We start from the raw sequence: 26,162 nt of genomic DNA, 5'->3' as shown, positions 1-26,162 counted from the left end.
TGTCCATGTTAGACTTCAAGCTACATGAGAAGAAGAATAATAATAGTTAATAATAGTGTTTTACAATTATGTAAATATTATATCTCCTATATATATACGTATGTAGTTTAAAATTTATCAAATTGATAGAATGGTAAAGAGAATAACATGACTGGAGTAGAAAGTTCTAATATGAGGAATACTAAAAAGACAAGTTACACTATAAAGATGAGCAATGCTTAAAAAAAAATATATATATATATATATATAAGCAATAAGGTGGTACAATTGATAAAACACCAATCTTGAATACAGGAAAGCTCTAGTTCAAATCTGAACTCAGGCACTTAACATTTGTGTGAAAACTTAATCTGTTTGCCTCAAACTGAGGCAAAATTTATCTGTAAAATTAGCTGGAGAAGGAAACGTCAAACCACTTCAATATATTTGCTAAAAAAAACCCTCAAAATGGGTCACAAAGAAATAGACATGACTGAAACAACAGAACAATACCAACAAAAAGATGAGCTTAAAGAATAAAGAAAGCCAGTTGATAAATATGCCTGAATTGCAGTCTGGGAAGTTTGAATTTGACTTTATAAGCAATAGGAAGTAACTGTAGATTCTTAAGCAGAAATCTGAAATGAAAAAAGAGATATTTTAGGAAGATTTGTATGTGGAATGGCAATGTGGAGGGAATAGCAACAAAAAGATCAAGCAGGAGATGTGCAGTAAACAGATGAGTTGGAAAGGACTTAGGTCTAGTAGGAATGGGAAAATCATTTTAAAGAAATAAACAACAGGAACTGGTGAATAACTGAATTTGACAGACAAGGGAAAGAGAAGAATACAACCATTAATTCCAAGATTAATTAAAGGAATCTAGAGAGTACTCTGGGGAAAGAGTCTTCTATTTGGCTCAGAAAGCCTGTGTTAAAGTCCTGAGTTTGCTCTTCACCAGTTGTGTCACCTTGGAAAAATCACTTTCTGAGTATTTCCTAAAATGTAAGGGCTGAATTAGACTATCCCTCAGATCCCTTAGAAGTTTGACATGCTATGTCTCTGTTTATAAGTTGGAAAGGAGATACCATTTGAGATAGATGATGAGGTCTGTAGAATTGAAGGTAACAGAATGTTGTCCAAGTGTATATATTCTTTAGGCATCTAGATTGTAGATGCAAATTTGTGAGTCATTGATTTAGAATTATCACTGAATTGTTAATAATGGTAACTAAAGTCAAAAAAGGCAACTAGGTAGTAAAGCAGATAGAGGGCAGTGATTGGCATCAGGACAACTCTACTTTATGAGTTAGGGAGATATTTCCTAGCTGTGTGACTGGGCAAATCATTTAATCCTATTTGCCTCAGTTTCCTCATCTGTAAAATGAGCAAGAGAAGGAAATGGCAAACCACTTTGCCAAGAAAACCCCAAAGGGTTGCATATAACTGAAACAAATGAAGAATAATTAAACATGTAGTACTTTAAAAATGACTATATGTTCAATGTAGAAGAAAGAAAATTACTAAAACAACTAAACAAGAATAAAGTGTTCAATATATTTTATCTTATTTGATCCTTATGTCAATCCTGAGAGGTAGAAACCATTATAATCATTTTACAGATGATGTAACTAAGACTGAGAAAGATTTAATTGATGTTCAAAGTCAAACAACTAATAAATATCTGAGGCAGGTTTTAAATTCATCATCTTCCTAACTTTGCCTAGCATTCTATTTAATACAACACCTAATTCCTGGTAAGAATAGATGAGGAAAGGAATAGAAAGAGAGAAGCAGACAACTAAGGATTCAGCTTTGGGGAAGCCCAGAAGAAGGAAAAGGAAGAGATATCTATGAATCCCCCTTTTGGTTTAATTGAATCCAAGAAACTTTTTTAAAAAGTTCTTACAATGTTCAAGGCATATTCCAGGAGCTAAATGTGTAAACACTAAAACTGGCTTTCCTTATACTCTAATAGCTTACATTTAACTGAATAATTTTCTTCAGTGTAATTCTAAGACTTTTCCATATTTAGACCTGGCAGAGACCTTAAAGATCACTTAATTTAACAGCTCAGGAAACTGAGCCCAAAGAATTAGGAATCTTAAGGCCACACAGGTAGTAAGTAGAAAAGCCGTCATAAAAATCCCAGATAATCCAACTTCAAATTAAGCTCTGTTTCCACTAAACTGATCTGTTACCAACTAGCAAAACTTTGTAAATGATTTTCAGAAATTTGAGACCTCTTTTCACCTTTCACCCAATCATACTTAATAATATACTTAATACTTATAGCATTACTTAATAGTATAGTAATAACAGCATGATATAATATAACATAAAATAGTATAATATAGTATAAGTATACTCAGTGTAAGATTGAGACAGAATGTCAAGAAAGGTGATTTTGCCTCTGAATATTTGTAAAAGCTTCAGCATTTCAGAGAAAAATACAAATGATTTGGTAATTTCCAATAATTTTGATAATTTTTTATTACTTCTTTCTTTTCTGTCCTCTTTTGGAATGAATATAGTATCATCAGTTGCAATCAGAATGGGAAAATGAGGGAATGAAAATGTGGTTGGTACTATTCTACAATAGCCAAATGGAAGTATGAAGAGAATTTAATATGTAAGGTGGTGGATTTTTTGATGTCATGACAAAAATTAAATACATATCCAGTTTCTGAATAAAATTATTTTTGCAAGTGAAAACATGTGCCAAAGTTCAGTTTTATGAGCTTTTGGTGTGAGTTACATTTCCTTTGAACTCAGGCATTTTTAGTACAGCCAAGGTGCCTGGGCTCTTTTAAAATCTTTCTGGGCTATTTTTAGAAAATTCAAGAAATTAATCATGGGACTTGAAATTATGATTTGGCTATGCCATTGCATTACTATCAGTTTAGTCTGAGCAATGTGTAACCATTTTTTTTTTTATCCAGAGAGTTAAAATGTTCCAAATCATTAGAAAGTACATATCACCAGTGAATAAGGAGGAAAAATAACTTTTTTTTGCCTTTTTTCCAATACTGGCCATCACAGGCAATAGACACTACTTTTGAGTACAAGTAACATTGACTCATAAAACTGAGTAACAATAGTTTTAATAGATGTTGCCATGTTGAATACTTATATTCTCCTAACTATATGGAATGAAAAGCTCTCAAATATAGAGACTTAGCAGAAGAAATCAAAATAAGCACATGCCATTCTTGTCATTCTGTCTGCATCCTAAAGGTGCCTTCAGTGAGTCTGCAGATAAGCTGACATCTCATCACTTTTGTTCAGTTTATAAAATGTACTTATTTTATCCACCTGCTAATATTCTGCCAATTACTAAGCATCAAAGAACAATAATAGGAGAGAAAGTTGCCTCCAGATTTTTTCTCTCTAAATTCCATTGAATATAAGATGTAAAACTTGAGAACAATAATTTTAATACCAAAATGCCCCCATTTAAGGTGAAGATTAGCACAATGTTTAATATCTCATGTTATCATCACAACAATCTAATTACTAGAAGTTAAGGCATTTACCAGAAGTCACTTAGATAGTAACCATTAGGAATGTGATTCAAACCCAGATTTTTTTCTACCTTCAAATTCTTTCTTTCTTTAGTGATTCTGGAAGTAGTAGTGACACAATCAGTGGCACTATAATGATGAAATAAGACTAAGTACAGAATTGCAAAGTCTGAGAGATATGAAGAGGTACACATATATAGTTTAATATGCATAGGAAATAGATAAGCCAGAAAATTATAGTGTATGAAGGAAAGCAGACTTTTAAATATACTTCCTCTTTGTTAGGCTGATGATTTTTGTATTCTTGTAAAATTCTGTGCTCTTTCTTACCTCTCTACTTTAATCCAAAATATCTCTAGTGCTGAAATGCCCATTTTCTTCTCATTCTAACCAAATTTTGCCACTTCTGAAGGATCTTCTGAAATTGTAATTTCTTTGAATCCAGCTTGACAAAAAGAGCTATCTTAGTTCTTTTTTTTTTCAGAGGGTTCTATTCAGGGACAATGACAATCCTTATCAATTAAAGTATTATCTGATCCTTTAAAGCAGAGTTTCTTAATTATTTTTATGTCATGGAACCCATTGTCAGTCTGATAGAGACTATGGATCCTTTCTCAGAATGTTTTTAAATGCATAGAATTATAAAGACAGCAACTTATATTGAAATATAATTATCAATTTTTTTTTAAAAAGCAAGTTCATGAACAATGGGTCAAGGATCCTTACTTTAAAGAATTGAATATACTTTTTAAAATTCTGATGGCTAGAAGCAAATAAGAAACGATAGCCAAACTAGATATCCATAGATCGAAGCTCATAAAAATACTGTGTAGTAGAGAAAAAGACAAAGGGTTGGAAATAAGGAAATAATTAGCTTACTGCTATTATTGAACTATAGGAAATGGGGACAGTAGGTTTGGAATCAGAGATCTTGGGCTTAAATCCTGGTTTTGCCCTTTACTACCTTTTTGACCTTGAAAAGTAATTTAACTTCTCTGGAATTTAGTTTCCTCATGTGTAAACTAAGGGAAATGAATGACAAAATTTCTAGAATCTCTTCCAATTCTAGCATTCTATGTTATCCTATAGTGACTCACTGGGTCCGTGTTCTATTATGGGGGTTCTCTCAGAAGGCATGAGAGCAATATATAATGAAATAGAAAAGATTTGTCATTTTCTGGGCAAAACAACCAAGGATCTACCTTACATAGAGGTAATCACATTTCAGGGGACTAAGCAAAATTTATTATACATTAAGTGAAAAAATGAGCACTTCTGAATGAACTGGAAAATAATGGAGACCTGTAGGTATAAGGTTATGGGAAAATAGCTTCAGAACTGGAAGAGAAACAAGAAGGCATTTAATATAACTCCTTTATTTTACAAAGGAAGAAATGGATGCCCAGAAAAGTTAAGTGAATTGACCAAGATTACTCATGTAGGAAATAGGAAAACTGTTGTTCAAAACCAGATTCACAGGATCTTTGGGATAGAAAGGAACTTTGAGGTCATTTAAACTAATCCCTACATTTTACAGATGAAGAAATTGAGGGAGATTAAATAAATTCTCCAAGGTCAGGAATTTGAACTCCAGATTACCCTGACTTTCAGAGACAGAGAAGTCATTTCTTGCTGGGAGTTTAGAAGAGGAAGAAAGGATCAGAACCAATAGTTTGAAGGTGAAATTGCTCAAGATGACTGACTACTGATTGAAAGAAAGCAGCAGGAAGAAAGTCTTAGCCGAGGCTCTAGATTTTGGTATCTTATTAAAGGTGGGAGAACCATGCCAATGAAATGAGAAATGAATTCATATCAAGCCCCAGATATCAAGATAGAAGAAAATTCAGCAGGAAGGAGCTAAGGAAAGTAGATAAATAACACTACACACCAAAAGCTGAGACAAATAGCTGTTGTTTGGGGCCAGGATTAAAAATTAAAATTGTTTTGAATTTTGAAAGGAATTAAGAAAATTGAATTATGAAACTATTAACCTTTTCATTTCTTATTGTAATATATCCTTCTCCATTGTATGTTCTCTCCTAGTGCTTTTCAGTAATACCCAGTAAGTACCTAAGGGGCCTGGCTCTATGGAATAATGGAAAGGTTGGGAAAAATCAGTTCTGCCTTTTTTCCACATCTGCCCAGTTTAAGGAAAAGTGGTAACAGCTCAGAATCTGAAGGGAACAACAATGAGATAAGGCCTAAGCTTGCTAATGGAAACAAAAACAACAATAATGAGATTAGAAGACATGGAAGAATCCTTGCCTTCTTATATAATAAACGGGTGAAACAGTTTTTTCAATATAAAAACTCTAAATTCTAACTTCAGTCTTGTAAGCAGATTCCTCCTTTCACTAATATTCAGCCTGCCAAAGATTTTCATCTATCTGTCAAATCTTCATCAACTCTACCTGCACTATTGCCATTCTATAAATCCTATTTTTAGATATGCACTCTCTTCTTGAATCATGAAATTGATCCTATAAGATCTGTATACAATTACTGAATTCCTCAACATATGGAAAATCTTTACATACAAAAAGATCATTTAAAGGTTGAGATTTTACTTTGCAAAAGAATTCTAAGGTGTCTACCAAACTGAATAAATCATGATATAAAGATATTGTAGAATATTATTATTTCAAAAGAAATGAGGAATATTCTTAATATATTCAGAGCAAAAACAGGAAGATGTATATGAACTGAGGCAGAATAAAATGATCAGAATCAGGGGATTCATTATAAAGACTGACCACAATAACATCAAGTAAAAGGATGGGTGGGACAGGTAGCTGAACTTAAAGTAATCTTATATTGCTGAATTAATTTCCATATGCTATCATGGAGTGGAAATACAGGTATCAGACTCAGACAGTTTTAATGAACTTTTTTCTTTGTGACAAGGGATAGATAATTCAATAGATAAACGTTTTAAAGTAAATGCCTGCAATGTATAAATAAGAAACATCAATAAAACTTATTTTAAATTCATAGATTCTTTTAAATGGGCTAGTTTTCTACTTCTAGTCATGCCCTAGGTTTCTTTCATTGGATGGTTGTCAAAGAAGTAGGGAAGGTACTTCATGAAGGAAGTTCTATGCACACTAAATCCCCCTGTTCAAATTTTGGACTTCTCTCCTGCCTCTGGAATTTTCCTGGTTTGTGACTGAGAAGGCTACATCTCAGTATAATTTATTTTGTCTTGTTTTGTTAACTTTATTTTTTGCTACCACATTGAGATTTCAATGCCCCTAAGTGGGTAAATGAAGAAACATAGCTATTTCTTATGATTATCTATATTAGTTAAACTAGAATAGGGATGGATAAAGTATTTCTTTTAATTTTTTTAAAATATCAAAATGAGTATTGATTCCTTATTTTTAAAATTATAAATGTAGACCAACAATAATACACACTACCTTTCTCCTGACAGATATTTGAAGGATTCAACCTACAGATTGAGGTGTGTTTTTTAGACATGGTCAATGTGGAAATCTTTTTTGTTTGACTATGCATATTTGTTGCAATGGTTTTTTTTGTTTTTGTTTTTGTTCTTTTGTTTTTTTTCCTTTTTTCTTTCAGGAAAGGGAGAAGAGGAAGGAGAGGGAGAAAATAAATACTTGCTAATTGAATATTTTTAAAAATATACATATTTTTAAAACAAGCTATACATAATAGAGACTCACAATATTCTACACAATCCTCTTTTTGTATTCTTGGCATAAGTAAATATCCTTGTTTATGAAGTTTGTCAAGTCTATTACAATAAGAAAGAAAAATTTTAAAAATTATAATCAACAAGTACAAATAAAATGAGAAATAAAATCCAAAATCAAACCTTACACTTCAAATTATAAACTTTTTGATAAATATATATATGGCATTTAACAAAATAATAGCAGTAAGAGTTTATTTACTTCACATATTCTTTAGTTATATGTGTGATTGCTGGCATTTATGTCTATGATTTCCTTAATGTGGAAAATCCTTTCACTGAAGCAGATCTACGATTCTTCTGTAGCTCCAATTCTTAAAATGTTTCTCAAAGTACTGAGAAACTAAATGTGACTCAGGGTCACACATCTAGGCTAGTGTAGATCAGAGGCAGAACAAATCCAAATTTCCTTGACTCATAAGGGTATTATCCATCCACTACATCATACTGCCTCAAATGTCTATCTGTCTGTCTTTCTCTATGTATAGTTTTTTTTATTTCTCTCTCTTTGATTTTGCCTAGTTATGTATCTGTCTTATCTATCCAGGTAATCTTTCCTATCTAACCATATATATGTCTTATTTTATGTATCTACCAATCCATCCATTTAGCTATGTACATTAGATAGATATAGTTATAGATAAATTAACAAGATCTGGCTTCAAGAACTGCTTTTAACCGATAAAGTCTGTATAGCAAAGGACAATTGTAACTTAATCATGAGTATATCATAGCTAGATATATTTTTGTATACTTAGTATATGACATGTATTTATAAGTGTACATACATGTATATTCTTTTTGTAAATGAATGTGTATATGATTGTTCTTTTTTGTCCTTTGTTCTTGAAGAGGATTATGACATCAGAGAGGTGATGCCATGACATGCAAGTGAGTTGGATTTAAGGGCTGTACAAAGTCTCCTGCCTCACTTTCCCTTTAGAGATATCTGGATCCAGTGGCAAGATATAGATCAAGATAATTGCAGATTACAGATGGTTCTGGATAAAATGAGAGACTTTGGCCCTTTTAAGCTAAGATCTTCAACATGTCTCAGTTTGACTGAAGTCACACCCATTCAGTGATTAAGGTCAATGTATATATATTTATGTATATGCAAATTGAGGCAGCTAGATGACACAGTAGATAGAAAGGTGAGCTTGGAGTCAGAAAGATGGGAGTTCAAATGTGATCTCAGAAACTTTCTAGGCAAGTCACTTAATCTTTGTTGGATACTGGAGAAGGAATTAGCAAGCTGCTCCAATATCTTTGCCAAGCAAACCCCATGGACAAATGTCTACAGAGTCACAAAGAATCAGAAATTATTGGAACTGAACAACATCAAATCCTAGACAAAAAGAAAAGTTCTCAGCATATTTAATAAAACATTTATTTTTTCCTCCAACTTTTATAATGTAACTATTGTATTAAGAGAGACATCTATCCTCAAAAATCTGCCAAGAGACATTAAAAAGGCAGAGAAAAGGTGAGTTTCTTTAAGTCCCATTGTTCAATTTATATTAGACTATAAATGTAAGAGCATCTTACATTTTTTTCTTCCTTCTTGATTGTTGGTAAGCTTTTAGCATAATTGTCCATAGTTATGGAATACTAGATCTGTATTTGTTATTACAACAAAGTAAATACATCCTAAGACTCCTGAATACTCTGCAAATCAAGAATGATATAATAATCTTACAGATTAGAAATCTTAGGCAATGGTAGGTTTTATGTATGAAAGGAATTGCAAGGTCATTTAGCTCAACACTCATTTTATAGAAGAGGAAATGGAGGCTCCTGAAAGTAAATGGACTTGCCCAAGTTCACAGAAATAAGGAGTAGAAGAATCAGAATTTGAATCCAAGTCACTGACTAAAAAATCAATACTTTGTTCATTACACCAGAGAGTTCAGTGAAAATCCATTATTTATTCCATGGGAAGACAACAGTGTCCTTATTGAAGATTATTCAACATTTAAGACTAACTTAATCTTACTTCTTGAAATAAAATTGTTAATGTTAAATGTTAAGGTTAAAAAAAAAATAACCATCTTTTCTGGAAGTGGATAGTAACTATAAAACTCTGGTAAATTTTCATCTTTTCATGTGAAATTGAGGTGGGTTATAGTCCCTTTAAGATTCCTTTCTGATTCCCAACCCCCATGACTAACCTTTGATTCACAAATCCTGATCAAAAGCACCCTTTTGAATTGCAATGGGAGATATCGAGGCTCTCTCAGCTCGCATCGGATCTGAGCCAATTTGGGCTGTCCTAGCCCCCATTCTAATGATCTGCTCAGGTTTCCCAACCCCCACCCCAAGCACAGAATCCTCCTTATCTAAAAACCCATTGAATTCTATTCAAATTCTAACCCTGGCTGAAACTCAAGCCAGAAGTTAATCTGGGACTCCACCCATGAGCCCCTTCAGATTATCAAAAAAAAAACCCCTATTATAAAAGGGGCAAAACTAGAGTCCATTCTTTATAGAGATCCCAAACATTGCATCCTTGCGCTGGTCATGCCAAGGGTTTCTGCCCACCGGACCTGTAGTTCCGGTGCCTTTTTATCTCTACCCTCAACTTTACTAACTAAACTTTACTTCCAAATCCCATAATAAACCTCTTTTATCTATCTAGGTTTTCTGGTCTGTAAATTCCTTTACAGAGGACTCTTGAGCCACTACTAGACCTCATTTAACTCTTTATCCTTGCGCCGAATCCAAAGGGGTTGCAGGGGAGCTCTATTTGACTCCCTGTACCCCGAACCTGCCACTAGACCTCAATTAAACCTAATTTCATTTAGATACTCCTTATCTAGTTCTCATCAAAATGACAGTGTAATTTTTCCTGACCTACTATTTTCTCAATATTACTAATGGTGGTAAGCTCCATTATTGCATTGGTGTTTTTGTATATATACACATACACAAATACATATATATATATATATATATATATATATATATATATATATATATATATATATATATATATATATATATATATATATATATATATATATAAACAAATAGTGTTCCCTGCCTTCATTGTGGATTTCCTTATCTCTTTTTTGCATGTGCACATGTACACTCACATGCATATTTACACAAAAGATAGCATTGAATTAATATTTATTCTAGTGCAGAATGTAGAACACAAAAAAAAAATCTCTAGTGAAATCATCACTGATAAGCTGACAACAAGATAATTCAGCTTACTCTTTTCTAGATTTCACATCATTTACAGCAAAAATAACAACAGGTTCTTAACTTGAACACAATAATTTCATTTATGTCTAGATAAGTTCTCTTTTCTCACTTTTGGAAATATTATTAGCCAAGAGTTAGAAATTTTGGTGGCCACATGATTATTACTAGTGACCCCAATTTTTGGTCTAAAGAGAGAGAGTTCAAGGCTAAAAAAGAGGGGGAAACAGACAGATGCAAAAACAGACAGACAGTCAGTGGCAGAAAAAGAGTCAGAAAAGGATAATGAAGATCCATCTAGGAATCAGCAGAGCTTAAATTTTATCAATCTGCAACTTGCTTTGTAATATTAAATAAATCACTTCATACTAATTATGTGCAGAATCTTGTCCTAATTTAGTGAGACATTCCCTGTGAAGTCTTATAGCTGAATGTGGGAGTTACAAAATTATAGTTAATTATCAGTAAATGTTTGATTTGTATAATTATTTTTATATACCTCTATACCCGGAGTCAAATAAAAATGTCTTAGGCAAAAATGGATCACAAGTGCAAAAAGTTTAAGACCCAATGATGGATGAATTCACCTCATGAAGAAATTTCAAGGAACCAACATTTTTTAGAAACCCCAAAGTCAGATCTAATACCCCCCTACTCAAAGAAATATTCTGTGATAGCAACAGAACACTAAATGGTTAGCATATTCCTATTCCTTTTATTCTTATTTCTGTATCTGTGATATTGAATCCTTGACTGCTAAAATGCAAATCTCCTTCCTGAACTCAATTTTTCTCTGTCTTTATCACCATCTAACTTAATCCTATCCCAATGTTACACTTCAGATCTACTTGCCTATTTTACTTTGTCCTCAGTATTACCTTTCCATAATCTACAAATTTCATTTCATCTTATATCATTTTCTCTCTTGTTCTTTCCATCTTCTTGTTCTTATTAGGAGTTGGCTTCTTCCAAGTGACATTGATACTTGGTAATCTTTTTCAAGATTACTTTTGTTCCTACTCCAGACTTACTGTTTGGGGTGTAGAATCAGAATACTCCATTCCTGAGGTCACATGATATACATAAATCATGTGTGCCTTGTAAATGTTTATTTTTATATTGTCTCCCTTATTAGAATGCACATTCCTTAAGGGATGGAACTATTTTTGTTTTCCTTTTCTCTCCAAGCTTAGCAGAATACATGGTAAATTTCTATTGATTTACTGGTTGCCCCCATAGCTACTTCAAGACTCTCCCACTACTACCAATATTCAACAGTTTTATTTCTTTTGATTTTCATGCAATATAAATTTATTGCTAATTCTATATCCTGGTCATCATTATCTATAGCTTTTCCCAGGTCATCCTCCACTTTTTTTTTTTCAGTGTTATTTCCTTAAATATTCTAACTTCCTAGTTCCTCAATCCTCCTCTACTCCATTTTATGCATTATATATAATACATATATATTTCATTTATTATTAGATAGGAGTAATAACTTAGAAAAAGTGAGTCTTACCTGCAATTCTCCCTCCATTATACTAAGCAGTCGGATGAGATCTTCTTTGGATAACTCTAGAGATTTCTTGTTCCCCTCTTCTCTTTCTCCAGATGTTTTCAAGTGTCGTTTGACAGTAGCTGAGACCATGACATCACTCTCCTTTTTATTTGCTTTTTTCTTTTTCTTTGCATCTTCTGGAAGGTTTTTATCTTCAGCAATGGTGAGAGCAGAGGGTTGAGGGCAGGACAAATGCCCATTTGATGAGCTTTCACCACCTTGATTTCGGGATCTCATTCCCACCTACAATACAAAACACACACACACACATATATACAAAGAAAACATGTATTTGAATACCGTGCAGAATTATTTTACTCCAAATATTTAGTATTCTGGAACAGAGTTGATGCTTTACCAGATGAGATGCATCAAATAGTTTTCCCCCATTTGCTCTAACTATGGCTTTAAGTGAAAATATCAACCATCTTTAGGAAATTTCCTCTTTGACTCTGAACCAAGCTAAATAGACATTCAGTATTCCAATTTAAAAAAATTAATATATAGTAGATAGAATGAACAGGAAAGGTCTCCTTGGAAGATAGAAATATGTATGATGATTTATATGTGAGTCTGTGTATATGGAAGTGAGCAGGTGGGAAGTTATGATGTTATGGAATTATTTTTTTCCACAGTTTCTGTTATTTTCCAGTTGATCATTTATACAAACTAAAATAAGGGAGGACTGGGATTGGGAGGAGCAGAGATCTATTTAAAATAAGCCACTTTGGAGTAGCATAAACATTAATAGAGAAGCTTTAATAACAAAACACTTGAGCCTTTGCATTTGTTTTGCACATATCTATGCTTAGATATGGGACAGCTAGGTGATACGATGGAGAGAGTGCTAAATCTGGAGTAAGGAAAAGTCATCTTCCTCAGTTAAAATATGACCTCAACCACTTGCTAGTTGGGTAACCCTGGGCAAGTCAGTTAACCTTGTTTGCCTCAGTTTCCTTGTCTAAAAAAATGAGTTGGAGAAGAAAATAGCAAGCCACTCCAGATAGGGTGAGAAAACAAGGATGAAACACCTAAGTCGCAAACCTAGGGAATCAGGAGAATGATGGTATTCTTAACAGTGATAGGGATGTTAGGAAAATGGGAATATTTAAGGGGAAATAATCAGTTCCATTTAAGTTTAAGATGCCTATGGAACAACCACTTTGAAATTCCAATAGACAGTAGAAGATATAAGACTGGAGGGAGAGCAGCAGAGAAATTATGACTAGATAAAGAGATTTGAGAATAAATAGCATAAAGATAATAATAGAATCCAAAGTTAAATAGGAGTTTCCTGGTAGATCAGACTACCTACATATAAAAGATGGATTGATACAGGAGTAACATGCAAGGGGCTTTATCAGAAAAATGTGAGATGACATGTCTACTCCACTTCAAGGAAAGACTGTTCATATTATAAGAGTGAGGGAAAAATCATAGACAACCTACATGCTTTACCAATATTCAGACAATGTCAAGAGAACCAGTATCATAAAGTTACAGAATATGAGAACTTGAAGGGATCACAATGGCCATCTAGTTCAATATAGATAAAAAAGAACTATAGAATATTCATCAAATATCTTCAAGATCTCCTAGAAGAGAGAATCATCATCTCTTAATGCAATCCATCTTTTTTTGGAATAATTCTAATTGTTAGGATGTGTGTCTTGAAAACAAACCTCAATTGAGTTCTGTTGCAGCTTCTATACATTACTCCTCCATATGACATCCTTCACTACATAACAACTCTTACACGTACTTAAAGATAGTTATGATGTAACCCCAGAATTTTAGACTAAGTATACTCATTTCCTTCAATTGAAGAAAATCTTTTTTGAATGTTGAGTGGACCCGCTATGGCAGATAAGCAGGAAGACACGGAAAAAAAAAAAAAAAAAAAAAAAAAAAAAAAAATATATATATATATATATATATATATATATATATATACAGTTGTATGTAGCATGTTATCTTCTTAGACTATAAGCTCCTTGAGAACAGGTATCATCTTTTACTTTTCTTTCTATCCCCAGCTTTTAGCAGAGTAAGTACTAAATAAATGATTTACATAACTAAAGGGCTTCATTGCTTACTCATTATACTCTCCTAATTTTCTGGATTTTATCTACAATGCCACAGCAACTTAATCATAAGGAAAATTCATTCCATTCCAATCTTTTCACATTGGAAGTATAATCTGCCTCTTTAGCCCATTTCTTTGGCTTGTTCCCCTCACAGTCTACATTTTCAAGAAAGCACCCTGGCCAGCTTTCATTCCTCTCCTGGCTCTACTCCTGATTCCCCCAACTTTCCTTAAATCATGCTTTTTCCTCCTCCTCTACCTCCACTCCCTGCTTTCCAACTTTTATGACTTGTCTTTCCCTTCCCCCAATTGGAAAACAAACTCTTGTGACCTGGGATTGTCTTTCTGTGCATTCCCAGAATTTGGCACAGTGTTTGGCACATAGTAATCAGTTAATAGATGCTTTTTGACTTTACTTGAAAGGAACATCTGCGTAGATAAAATCACAAATTCATTGGAATATTGAAATATTGGGGCCCCTGAACCCATAATGTTATATATACAATGACTTACACTATTGAATAGCTTTCAAGTAGAACAATATGCCATAAGTCCCTAGGTTTTAGAACACAATGAAAAGTATTCCTCTATAACCATTCCAGATTAAGTACAAAAGCTATGTTATCTGAAAGCAGATCTCCATTCTGATGCAATGCCTAGGGGAAAACTTTTCACAGTACCAGGTTTATAATAGAAAAAATAACTATTATTTGATGTTTCCTCTCAGATAGGGACCATTTAATTCTGGTTACAAGTATTGAAATCTACATTTCTCTTCCTTTTCTGAACTGGGTCCTTGGAATTGATAGCTCTGTTTCTGTGACAACCCCAAGGGCCCCAAATATTGTACACAAAACATCATAGAAAATCTGGTTAATGCTGACCCTCCCTCCTCTGCCTTCATTTTTTATGGCACATTCAGAAAACAGTTCTCACAATCCTATGTGCCTTCCCAAGTGAACAAAGTATTGTTCTCCTAGGTATTTCCTTGTAATGGAAGCCAGAGAATTTCATAGCACATCTACTGTGTTTCATCACAGCATGTTTGTGGGCAAAGAGGGCTGACTCAAGAAGAAAAAAAAAAAAAATGATGAATAGAAAGATTCAAATTTAATTCATAACCTGTTATATGGCAAAAGAAAGACACATGGGCTTCACAAACTGCAATAAAAGTCACTCCCTAGGACTCCACCTCTCCCATATTGGAATTCCTTTGATCTCTGAAATAATTTTCTCTGGAAGATCTGGAGCTGCTTTGTGATGATGGATCAAATTTTGACTTGAAGGATTCATTGTATATCATACATTGGTGAAAATCTAGGCAACAGTTTGCACACCATCATATTGTTACTTTATATATAGTCATCTGTTTCACACATTTGCCTAATCTTCTTGTTTCACCTACTGCTACTTCTTTTGGGCCTTGAGCACACAAAATCATTTACATACTCACATATATGTGGAAAAGAATACAAGTATCTGCTTAAATATCAGTTCTGTTTCAAAGTTGTTGTAACAATATCTTTGTGAAGGATTAATACTCAAGGATTTGTGATCCTATTAGAGTGATTACTTAGTCCACTGACTCAGACTTTAATTATCCTATTAGCAGAAAAACTTTAGAAAGTATTGTTTAAGGCTTACAGGGATTGAGTGACTTATTTAAGGTAGCACAATTAGTGTCAGAGCCAGAATTTGAATCTGAGTCTTCCTGATTCCAAGACCACCATTCTTTCCATTTATGTTGCCTATTTTCAATAATATTATAGGTAACTTTTTAAAATGCTCTACACATTTCAGAATTAACTGAATTTAGCATGCATTCAGTGAAGAATACAAGAAAATAAATTCTATTCAACTAAAATCAGAGAGGCAGTATGTCATAGTGGATAAAAAACTAGACTTACAATTCCAAAAGACTTGGGATGCATGTCATCCACATTCAGAGAAAGAACTAAAGATTGAATGTGCATTGAAGCATAGAGTTTTCACCCTATATTATTGTTGTTGTTTGTATTCTGGGGTGGTTTTGTAATTTTTTCCCCCTTTTGGTCTGATTTTTCTTATACAATATGACAAATATGGAAATATGTTTACAAGAATTACACGTATTTAACCTATATCAGATTGCTTGTTGTCTTGGGGAGGGAGGAAGAAAAATGTGGAACACAAAGTTTTACAAAAATTAATGTTGAAAACTATTTCTACATATATTTAGAAAAATAAACTACTATTTCAAAAAATGAACTGACAGGTTAAAATGGGTTCATTACTTAGGTATAAAAAATGAGATTATAAATAAATTAGAGGAACATAGGATAGTTTACCTCTCAGACCTGTGGAAGAGGAATGAATTTATGTCCAAAGAAAAACTAGAGATCATTATTGATCACAAAGTAGAAAACTTTGATTACATCAAAGTTTTTGTACAAACGAAACTAATGCTGATAAGATTAGAAGGGAAACAATAAACTGGGAAAACATTTTTACAGTCAAAGGCTCTGACAAAGACCTCATTTCCAAAATATATAGAAAATTGACTCTAATTTATAAGAAATCAAGCCAATCTCCAATTGATAAATGGTCAAAGAATATGAACAGACAATTCTCAGATGAAGAAATTGAAACTATTTCTAGCCATATGAAAAGATGCTCCAAGTCATTATTAATCAGAGAAATGAAAATTAAGGCAACTCTGAGATACCACTACACACCTGTCAGACTGACTAGAATGACAGGGAAAGGTAATGCAGAATGTTGGAGGGGATGTGGGAAAACAGGGACACTGATACATTGTTGGTGGAATTATGAATACATCCAGCCATTCTGGAGAGCAATTTGGAACTATGCTCAAAAAGTTATCAAACTGTGCATACCCTTTGACCCAGCAGTGTTACTACTGGGCTTATATCCCAAAGAGATCTTAAAGAAGGGAAAGGGACCTGAATGTACAAGAATGTTTGTGGCAGCCCTTTTTGTAGTGGCCAGAAACTGGAAACTGAATGGATGCCCATCACTTGGAGAACGGCTGAATAAATCGTGGTATATAAATATTATGGAATATTATTGTTCTGTAAGAAATGACCAATAGGATGATTTCAGAAAGGCCTGGAGAGACTTACATGAACTGATGCTGAGTGAAATGAGTAGGACCAGGAGATCATTATATATTTCAACAACAATACTATATGATGATCAATTCTGATGGATGTGGCCATTTGCAACAATGAGATGAACCAAATCAGTTTCAATAAAACAGTAATGAACTGAACCAGTTACACCCAGTAAAAGAACTCTGGGAGATGACTATGAACCACTAAATAGAATTTCCAGTCCCTCTAGTTTTGTCCACCTGCATTTTGGATTTCCTTCACAGGCTAATTGTACACTATTTCAAAGTCTGATTCTTTTTGTACAGCAAAACAACTGTTTGGACATGTATACATATATTGTATTTAATTTATACTTTAACATATTTAACATGTATTGGTCAACCTGCCATCTTGGGGGAGGGAGGAGAGGAAAAATTAGAACAAAAGGTTTGTCAACTGTCAATGTTGTAAAATTACCCATGCATATATCTGGTAAATAAAAACTATTAAAATTTTTTTAAAAAAGTAAATCTTGTTTGTTTAAAGAAAAAGTCTTATATAAATTATAATTTTTATTTAAATAAGCCTAAAATGCTTTGTGCTAAGAAAAAAAAAAAAATGAACTGACCTTGGAGGCAGGAAGACCTGATATTTGCTGGCTATATAACCCTAAGCCAATCACTTTAACTCTCCTTGGTAATTCTCTAAGACTATGTATTATAGAAAGCACCGATCTTCAATGAAAGAGAAAGTTCTCTCGTCTAGAAATTGGTATACTAATGAAATCATTGGTAGAGTCCCTATTCCCCATCCCCTAAAATCAGTAAATAGATGAAGTTATTTTGGTCTTTGCAAACATTTTTTCAATGTCCCATAAATATTCCATATTAATTTTTCTTTGCCACATGCATGTGGATTTTAGCTATCTATTTCTTTGGAAATCAACCAATTTCCTATTTTTATTTCTTCAATAAGTTCAACAGGGTGTATCTATCCTGGCTCCATAATTCATATATGGAGAGACATAGAAAGCAATAAACTTAATAACTTTTCTCTAAAGTAATTTTTTCCCTACTTTTCCTCCAGGGAATGACACCATTCTGCTCCTCTGTTTCTCTAAGTCTTTCCTTAAAAGTATTGTCATAATCACACCTTGGTCTTGTAACTCATCACTGTCCTTTCGACTTCACCACATAGCTTCCATGACACTATAATATCTGGAGAGACTATTATCAAGTGACCAACTTTTCTTCACAGTGTTTTCTGTTAACTTAAAGTGTTCATAATTTCTCTGTGTAAGATCCTAAGTATAAGTCATGCTTAACATCATTAACTTTAAAAATCTGTATTTAGCCACTTAATAGTCAAAAAGACAGTACTATATCCCTTCTTTGGTCTCTTCAGGTAGAGTTTCTGATTTAATATCTAATATGTTTAATCACTATCAACTGTTTTTCTTACTGAGTCTGCAGTTGTGGCAATGTCTCACAATTAGTACCAGTGAAGGTTATGGAGTTTAAGTATGTCTTGGAGAAAATGTCACTAAAGGAGCTGAGGCATGAAAATTTCAGGGCACAATAGGCAGAAATTCTCGTAGGATGTTATATAACATTGTTATTGTTATATGACATATTGTTTCAGCTATATACATATATACATAATATATATTGCTATATAACAATGTCTGTTGCCACTTCAGGACATGAAGTAATTTGAAGTGAAGGAGAGTGACATCTTGCTTGCAAGAAACACCAAGGTCTAAGAGGATGAAAAGTATTGGAAGGCCTGTAATCCCAGGGATTCAGGGCTTGGGAGATGAGTGCTCCACAAATTCTCCACTTCTGAGTGTGACTCTTTCCCTGACATTTAATCACAAGGCTCAAATCTAATAAAAAGTCTGAATTTAGTGACAGCACCCCCCCAGAGACCTAATAGCATAGTATCCTCACTAACAACTAACATTATACAACTATAAAACATCATAGATTGATAGATTAGAAAAGAGAAAGAGCTTGATAGATCATTTAATCCCAACCCTCTCCCCACTTCATTAAGGTGTAAACAACTTGCTTAAATTTTTTTTGGCAGATAGTAGACAGAGTTAGGATTCACATACATCTAAGATCCTTTGGAGTGCCTGAAACCTAAGAACAACAAAAGTACTAGAAGACATGAGCTTCCATAGACTCAGAAATTGGAAGGATAGTGTTGGCTTTCTGTATAGGGCATCTTCTGAGTATACCTAATCTTACAAAGAAAATAAACAGTTGACACTAGTTACAGGATCACTTTGACTACCCCAGAAACTCATACAGAATACCCAGCTCCTTCTATCTCCAGTTTCCATCACCAATACTATGTCCAACCATTATCTCATACATAAATCTTTTCTTATTCCACTCTCTTCCTATCTCTATTCCCACTCCCTTCCATACCCTAGAAGAAATGATCTCATCAGGTCTTATGGGTTCAATTACATCTTTGTGCATATCACCCCCAAATATATATATATATATATATATAAATAGTCTGTAGCTTTCTCCAGAATTTTTGAAATTACTTTTTGCTAGTTTTTATGCTTCTTATATTAATCTACATACATGTTAGATAAAATCTATGTACATGTTATATACCCTTTTGAATAAGGTAAGTTCCTTGGGGGCAGAGACTGTGTTATCTTTGTCTTTGCTTCCCCAGTAACTCATACTGTGCCTAGGACATAGTAGGTACATAATACAGACTTGTTGATTGATTGGTAGTCTTGCTGTACTTTGTCCAAGATGATTTAAAATAATCATTTAATAATATCTAAGGTTCTAGAATTATCAAATAAATTTAATGAATTTATGTGCCAGTGAACTTCCTTCTAAGACATTTGGAAATACAGGAAGAAAAAAAATTAACTCCTAATTACATTTCATTGAACAGATCTGCTACCCAATCTCAAGTGAATTGGTTAGTTCTAACACTTAGTAGGAGGGACTCTTAAAGAGAAGTTATCCCTTTGTTCTGGACTATATAAGTAAGATTATGGCCCTAGGTTCTTGAGATAAAGCCTATATATGTTAATTGTTTTCCTCCAATACTAAAAGCTATTAATGGCGGTCTTAGGGAAAAAGCACATGGGAACTGCATATAATTTCCTATGATGTTTAAGGAGAGTTCCTTGCTACTTTCCTTCATTTTTTCTGGGTCCTGTTTTGGACAAAGACAGAGATGTAAAAAGTCAATTCTTTTAGTTCAAGACATGGCAACATCCAAGGCAGTGGGAGGTTAAGCCCAAATTCAAGAACTTGTAAATTTGGTTTCATAGAGACATTAGGAGATTTTCTGAACAACATGGCTTTTGGAGAGAGAAAAGGATTATCCATGTGACTTCTGTAAATGGAAAATTAAAAAGGAATTAGATGGCATTGGAAATTATGCCATCATCATCTGTTCTTACTGAATCTGCAGTTGTGGCAGAACAGTAAAGATGTGAGATGCACCTTCTTCAACGTCTGAGTTATCCTTCAGCAAGAGTTCAGATCAAAGACTCCTCTTAGGATGAGGAGGGACCATGTAGGACCCTGTAGGAAATAGAGACTCAATGAAATGTTGGGGTGCTGCCCCAGTAGCAACCCTACTTTAAGTTTCCTTTCTAAAAGAAACCAAACCACAGAGTGTTACTCATGGAAGAATTCTGACATCCTAGGGGGAAAATGGCATCAGAGGAGATAAAGAATTTTACATGTTACTTATTGGTTATAGTGAGAGCTTTATGTGTTTTTGCATCTGTTGCTTCTGAATTTTCTAAGTGTGAAATATAGACTGTCCTTTTCCTGAAATGTCTTTATTATATTGTCAACTTGAGAGCTAGAAACATCATTACCACATTTGTGAAAACAAGACATACACTATCCATAAACTATATCCAGAATAAACTCGGTTTAGCAGCAATAATGAACCAGATATTGTTCTTTTAGTGAAGTCCCTGAGACGAATGCTATCTAAAAGATTTCAGAGTTTATATCCACACAATATTTGACTTTTTACAAGAGATTTATTGTTAGATTAATAAAACAAATGCACCCATTTTATGGAAACTGAGACTGAAAGATGCATACTAAGTGGCGGTCAGTATTCAATTCTGGGATTCTTTACTTCAACTCTGGTTTTATTTATTCTATACCAAGCTAGCTAGGTCTCCTAGCAATGTTCAAATTATTTCATGTAGACTATCATTTATTCTCTTTATATATGAAGTCATATACAATTATAGAATATTTAAAAACAGAATTAAACAATATATAGTAGGGTAAGAGCTTCTTAAAGAAATCCAATTCTACCACTAAACACTATTCTCTAAAATTGACATGTTTGTATTATTATTGGGAAGTTTGCAAGGTAGATCACATATAATAATGGCAAGAATAATAATTATAATAGATAGCATTTAGAAAGCACCTTAAGGTTTGAAAAGCATTTGACAAATATTTAATTTTATCCTCACAAAACCCCAGAAGTTAAGCATCATTATTATCCCCTTTTTATAGATGAGGAAATTGAGACAGACTGAGATTAAGTGACTTGTCCAGAACCATATAGCTAGCAAGTGTTTGTTGCTGGATTTGACTAGTCAGCTTTTTTTTTTTTTTCCTGGTTTTTAGAGTCCTTTAGAGATTGTTTTCTATCTTCTTTTTTAGAGTTCTGTTCAACAAGACAAATAATCAATAAAGAAAAGTAACTTTTCCCTGGCTAAGCAACATGGTAATATTGACAACTATTTGCCAAATGTAGACAGACTAAGCTTCCTCACTTTGGATAATCAAGGAATCAAATGCAAATACTTTGCCATAGGTGCTCATGTAAGATCCAAAAAGTGAGTAGTTGTCATCAGAATATTAGGAAAAAAATTAAATCCCATGAATATTTAACCTGATGCTAAAGAACTTTTAAAATGCTTAAGTGTATAGAAACCATGCTTAATAAGTAATGTGGCCAATTCTTAGGGAAAGAAAAGACAAAAACAGGATGTATAAACTGAATTGAAATTAAAAAAAAAACACAACAACAACAAAACACCTTATTTGTTGAAAAGATTCCTAGAAAAGAACAAAGGCCATCTTTAAAAAAAAAAAAAAAAAAAATCAGGGTTAGCCAGATCCTGTCTATTGTACTAATCAAAGCTACATGCAGGTAGTGGAGGAAGAATGTGGCACTTTACCAGCTTCTTAATAATTGATTTTCCTGCTTGTGGATTTGGTATTCAGAAATAATAGAACATTCCAATGGGACAGAATGTATCAACTTCCTCCATGTGGTCTTCCATCAGGGAATGAATAGGTATTCCCTAAAAAAGTTACAGGATGATAAAGTTACAAGCTAATTGAAAATTTATGCCAAAGATTTTTACTTCCTATTCCACAATTTTTTTTTTTTTTTGAAGAAGGCAATACATTTTTTTCAGAACCAAATTGTGTAGACACATTTAATGAAATACATTTATTGTCCCTTTTCAGAAGATTAGGAGATCCTAATGTAAAACGTGCTGAGCATTAAAATGAGAAAAGATGAAAAGAACAAATGTTATTGCATATCTCTTCTATCTATTGCACTCTATCCCCTCTGATGCTTCTGAAAAATGCAGGCATTACTAGAACATGTTGCTACATCTGCAGCATCACTGGAATTAGATAATGAGAGATTTAATCATCCTTCCTGCTCAGACTTACCAAGGCATTCATATGCTATTTTGTTGCTTGATGTTGTATCTTTAACAAAGGCAACTAAAGTGTTAAGTGTAAAAAGAGCAAGACGTATTTTAATCAAAACTATTGGCTTCTATCTTGTCAACTCATATTTGGAGATTTGTATTTAGCAGAGGTATCAGAAAACATTGTGAAGTCAGGTAGAACCAAACCATATTATCACTTCTTTTCTGTACTTGGTTTTAAAAATATCCAGAACAATGACTAGAAATAATTGGACCTAGGACAAATTGAGTTGATGGAGAATGCATGGTTTTCTTGATTAGAATATGCTTGAGGGCAGGATCTATCTTTCATTTCCATATTCTCCCCACCCCAGGCTTAGTCACTAGTTGGCAAATACTAAGTACTTAATAAATTTCCTCTACCCCACCCCAATTTCCCACTCATTCTATAGATGGTCTAACCAATAGAACTTTTCATTAGGGGACTTCTCTCACTGAGTTCACCTTTGGCCTCTTGGGAATGGAGGGATATGTTGATGTTGGCATAGGAGACTAACTAGTTGACAGCTTGGGAGTGATCCCCAGTAGCTTTATTTTCTTGCTTTTTATTGGTTTTTTTTGGTACAACATGGCTAATGTGGAAATATGTTTTGCATAATTTCATATATATAATTGACAAAATTTTGTTTGTCTTCTAAATGAGTAGAAGAGGGATGAGAAAAAAAACAAAAACTCAATTTTCAAAAATTTTACAATATAAATAGAGGAACAAACAAATAAATAAATGCAGTGCTATGTCCTGTGCATAGAAGCTTATAATGTGGCTAGTACTCATTTTTTGGTTGATTTTGGAGTGTATTTCATGTTGATTTTTTTGTTGTTGTTTTTGTTTTTGTTTTTTGGTAGAGGTTATAACAATTTTGAGAGCTAGGTGGCACAGTGGATAGAATGCTAGGAAGATCTAAGGTTCAAATCCTCTCTGAGATTCCTAGGCAAGTCACCTCTATGGGGGAATCCTGTAACTGTTCTCCTTGAAACTTTTGGGGTAAGCCCTGAAACTCTTCTGACACCCTTGGGAAAGTTAAGTAATTTCATTAAGATTGGCCCAGGACCACTCCCTACTTAGCTCAAATTTAAGTGGTCTCATTTAGCTGGAGATCCAGACCTGATATCTATCTCTATTGAGCTGAAAATTGGCTCAGGACCACTCCCAGTAAGTGGTCTCATTCAACTGGAAATCTAGGTCTGGGGATAGTGGCATTGCATTCAATTGAAACTTCAGTTTCAGATTTTCTATTTAAAGGACAATTTTGAGCTCATTTCTTGGCAGAGGCCTAAAAGCAGGAATCATGCCATGCCAAGGGATCTCTCTTTGGCATAGCTGCCTTCCAGGACCCCTGCCTGTGGTGAAGACATTCTCTTTTCAGCATTAACCCCACTATCTCTCTTCCAGACCTTTCTCTGCTAAGATCTTTATGTCTCTGTCAGGACCTTGACACTGAAGAAGTCAGTCTCCTAACAAAAGCTGATTTCTCAGTGCCAATAAACTTCCTTTTGCCAGTCTAATATTTCGGGTTCGTGCATTCTTTCATGTTGGACCTGCACCGACCAAAGAGGGGTTCCCACAACTCTCTGCACTGCCACCACCATCATTTGGTCCCTTGATCTCATCATTTGGTTCCCTGACCGGGAATCAAATCAACCTAATCTCAGTCTGTCTCAGTTTCCTAATCTGTAAAATAAAGATAATAATATCTACCTCCTCTTAGAATTGTACTTAGAATAAATTTGGATAATATTAGTCAGACTTCATGAACCTTAAAATCCTAGCTATTATTTTTAAACTTGTTCAATCATGTCATAAATACATACTATATAATTTTAAATAGTCTTGACATATTAGGAAGAGGGATGGGATTTATACAAATGATAAATTAGAGGATGATTGGTTTAAAAAGATCAAAATTCCTTTCAAAAAGCCTATCCTCTGAGTGTTTTTCCTATGATTTAAATGATTAAAAATGCATTTAGATACAACTAACTATGGGTGTTGAGCTAATCATATTGCCTTATTAAACATGAATTTCTAAATTTGGAAAATAAGGGGTTTGGGTGAGATAATCTTTCTTATGGAAAGACAAATACACTAATTACTATTGGTGAAGCTATTAATTGCTCCAAAAATTCTAGAAAGTATTTTGGAATTTTGCTAAGAAAAGGTCTAAAATATCTGTATTCCTTATATCTGAGATAACTTTGCTAGTCATATACAACAAGGAGGACAATGATGAAATAAAAATAAGAAAGACCCAATATATAAATCAAAGTATTTATATTAGCACTTTTTATTGTGAAAAAGAATTGGGGAAAAATAGATGCTCATCAATGAATTGCTAAACAAGCTGTAAGACATGAAAGTAAGAGAATATCAATGCATTATAAGAAAAGTATGACTATTATAATTACAGAGAAAAGACATTAGCATTAAAGAGAACTAGAAAAGGCTTCTTGCAGAAAATAGCATTTTAGTTGGAATTTGAAGAAACCGAGGAAGCAAAAACTGACAAGGAGAGCATTCCAGGCATGGGAGATAACCAGTGAAAATGTACTGAATAAGGAATGAGGAGATGGAATATATTGTGCAAGGAACAGACCAGTTTCACTGGATTGCAGAATACAAGGGGGGAAGTAAAGTTTAAAAAGATTGGAAAACTAGAAAGGAACTAAATTATGAATGAATTTAAAAAGCAAACTGAGCAAGTCACTGGAGCTAATTGAATAAAGGACAGGGGAGGGATTGATGTGGTCAGACATGAATTTTAGAAATATCACTTTAGTAGTTGAGTGGAAAAGATATTGGAGTGTAGAGTGTATTGAGTCATGAAAAACCACCAGAAGGAAATTGCAATTGTTCGATGCGAGATGATGAAGACCTTATCTAGGGAGTTAGTAATAATGGAGGAGAGAAAGGAGTGTATAGAAAAAATGTTGCTAAAGAATAATTGACAAGACTTGACAGAAGATTGGATATGGTGGATGAGAGTTGAAGATGAATCCCATGTTGTAAGCTGGGAAAATAGAGATGCCAATGCAGAAATTAAGAAGTGAGGAAGGTTTAGAGGAATGATAATGAGTTCAATTTCAGACATATTGAGTTTAAGATGCCTCTAAGACATTCAATTTGAGATATCCAGTAGACAGTTGGATATGAGATTGGAGGTAAGGAAAGAGTTTAGGCTTGATAAATTGAATGAAGAATTCCTACAGAGAAATGATAACTGAATCCATGGGAGCCAATGTAATCAC

General features: G+C 33.6%; 1 protein-coding gene across 2 annotated transcripts in view; it reads right to left on the bottom strand.

Annotated features, from left to right (window-relative positions):
• FILIP1 (filamin A interacting protein 1) overlaps window positions 1–26,162 on the bottom strand; it is a 260,412-nt gene that overhangs the window by 142,383 nt on the left and 91,867 nt on the right. For both annotated transcript variants that reach the window (XM_074310476.1, XM_074310477.1), the window contains exon 2: window positions 11,945–12,226. In XM_074310476.1, coding sequence (XP_074166577.1) covers window positions 11,945–12,220 — 276 coding nt within the window. In that variant the 5' untranslated portion in view covers window positions 12,221–12,226. The remainder of the gene's footprint in view (window positions 1–11,944; window positions 12,227–26,162) is intronic.

The sequence above is a fragment of the Sminthopsis crassicaudata genome, chromosome 4 (genome assembly GCF_048593235.1).
Source record: "Sminthopsis crassicaudata isolate SCR6 chromosome 4, ASM4859323v1, whole genome shotgun sequence".
NCBI classification, from domain to species: Eukaryota; Metazoa; Chordata; class Mammalia; order Dasyuromorphia; family Dasyuridae; genus Sminthopsis; species Sminthopsis crassicaudata.
The sequence above is the reverse complement of the archived record's forward strand: the minus strand, read 5'-3'. Positions and strand labels throughout refer to the sequence as shown.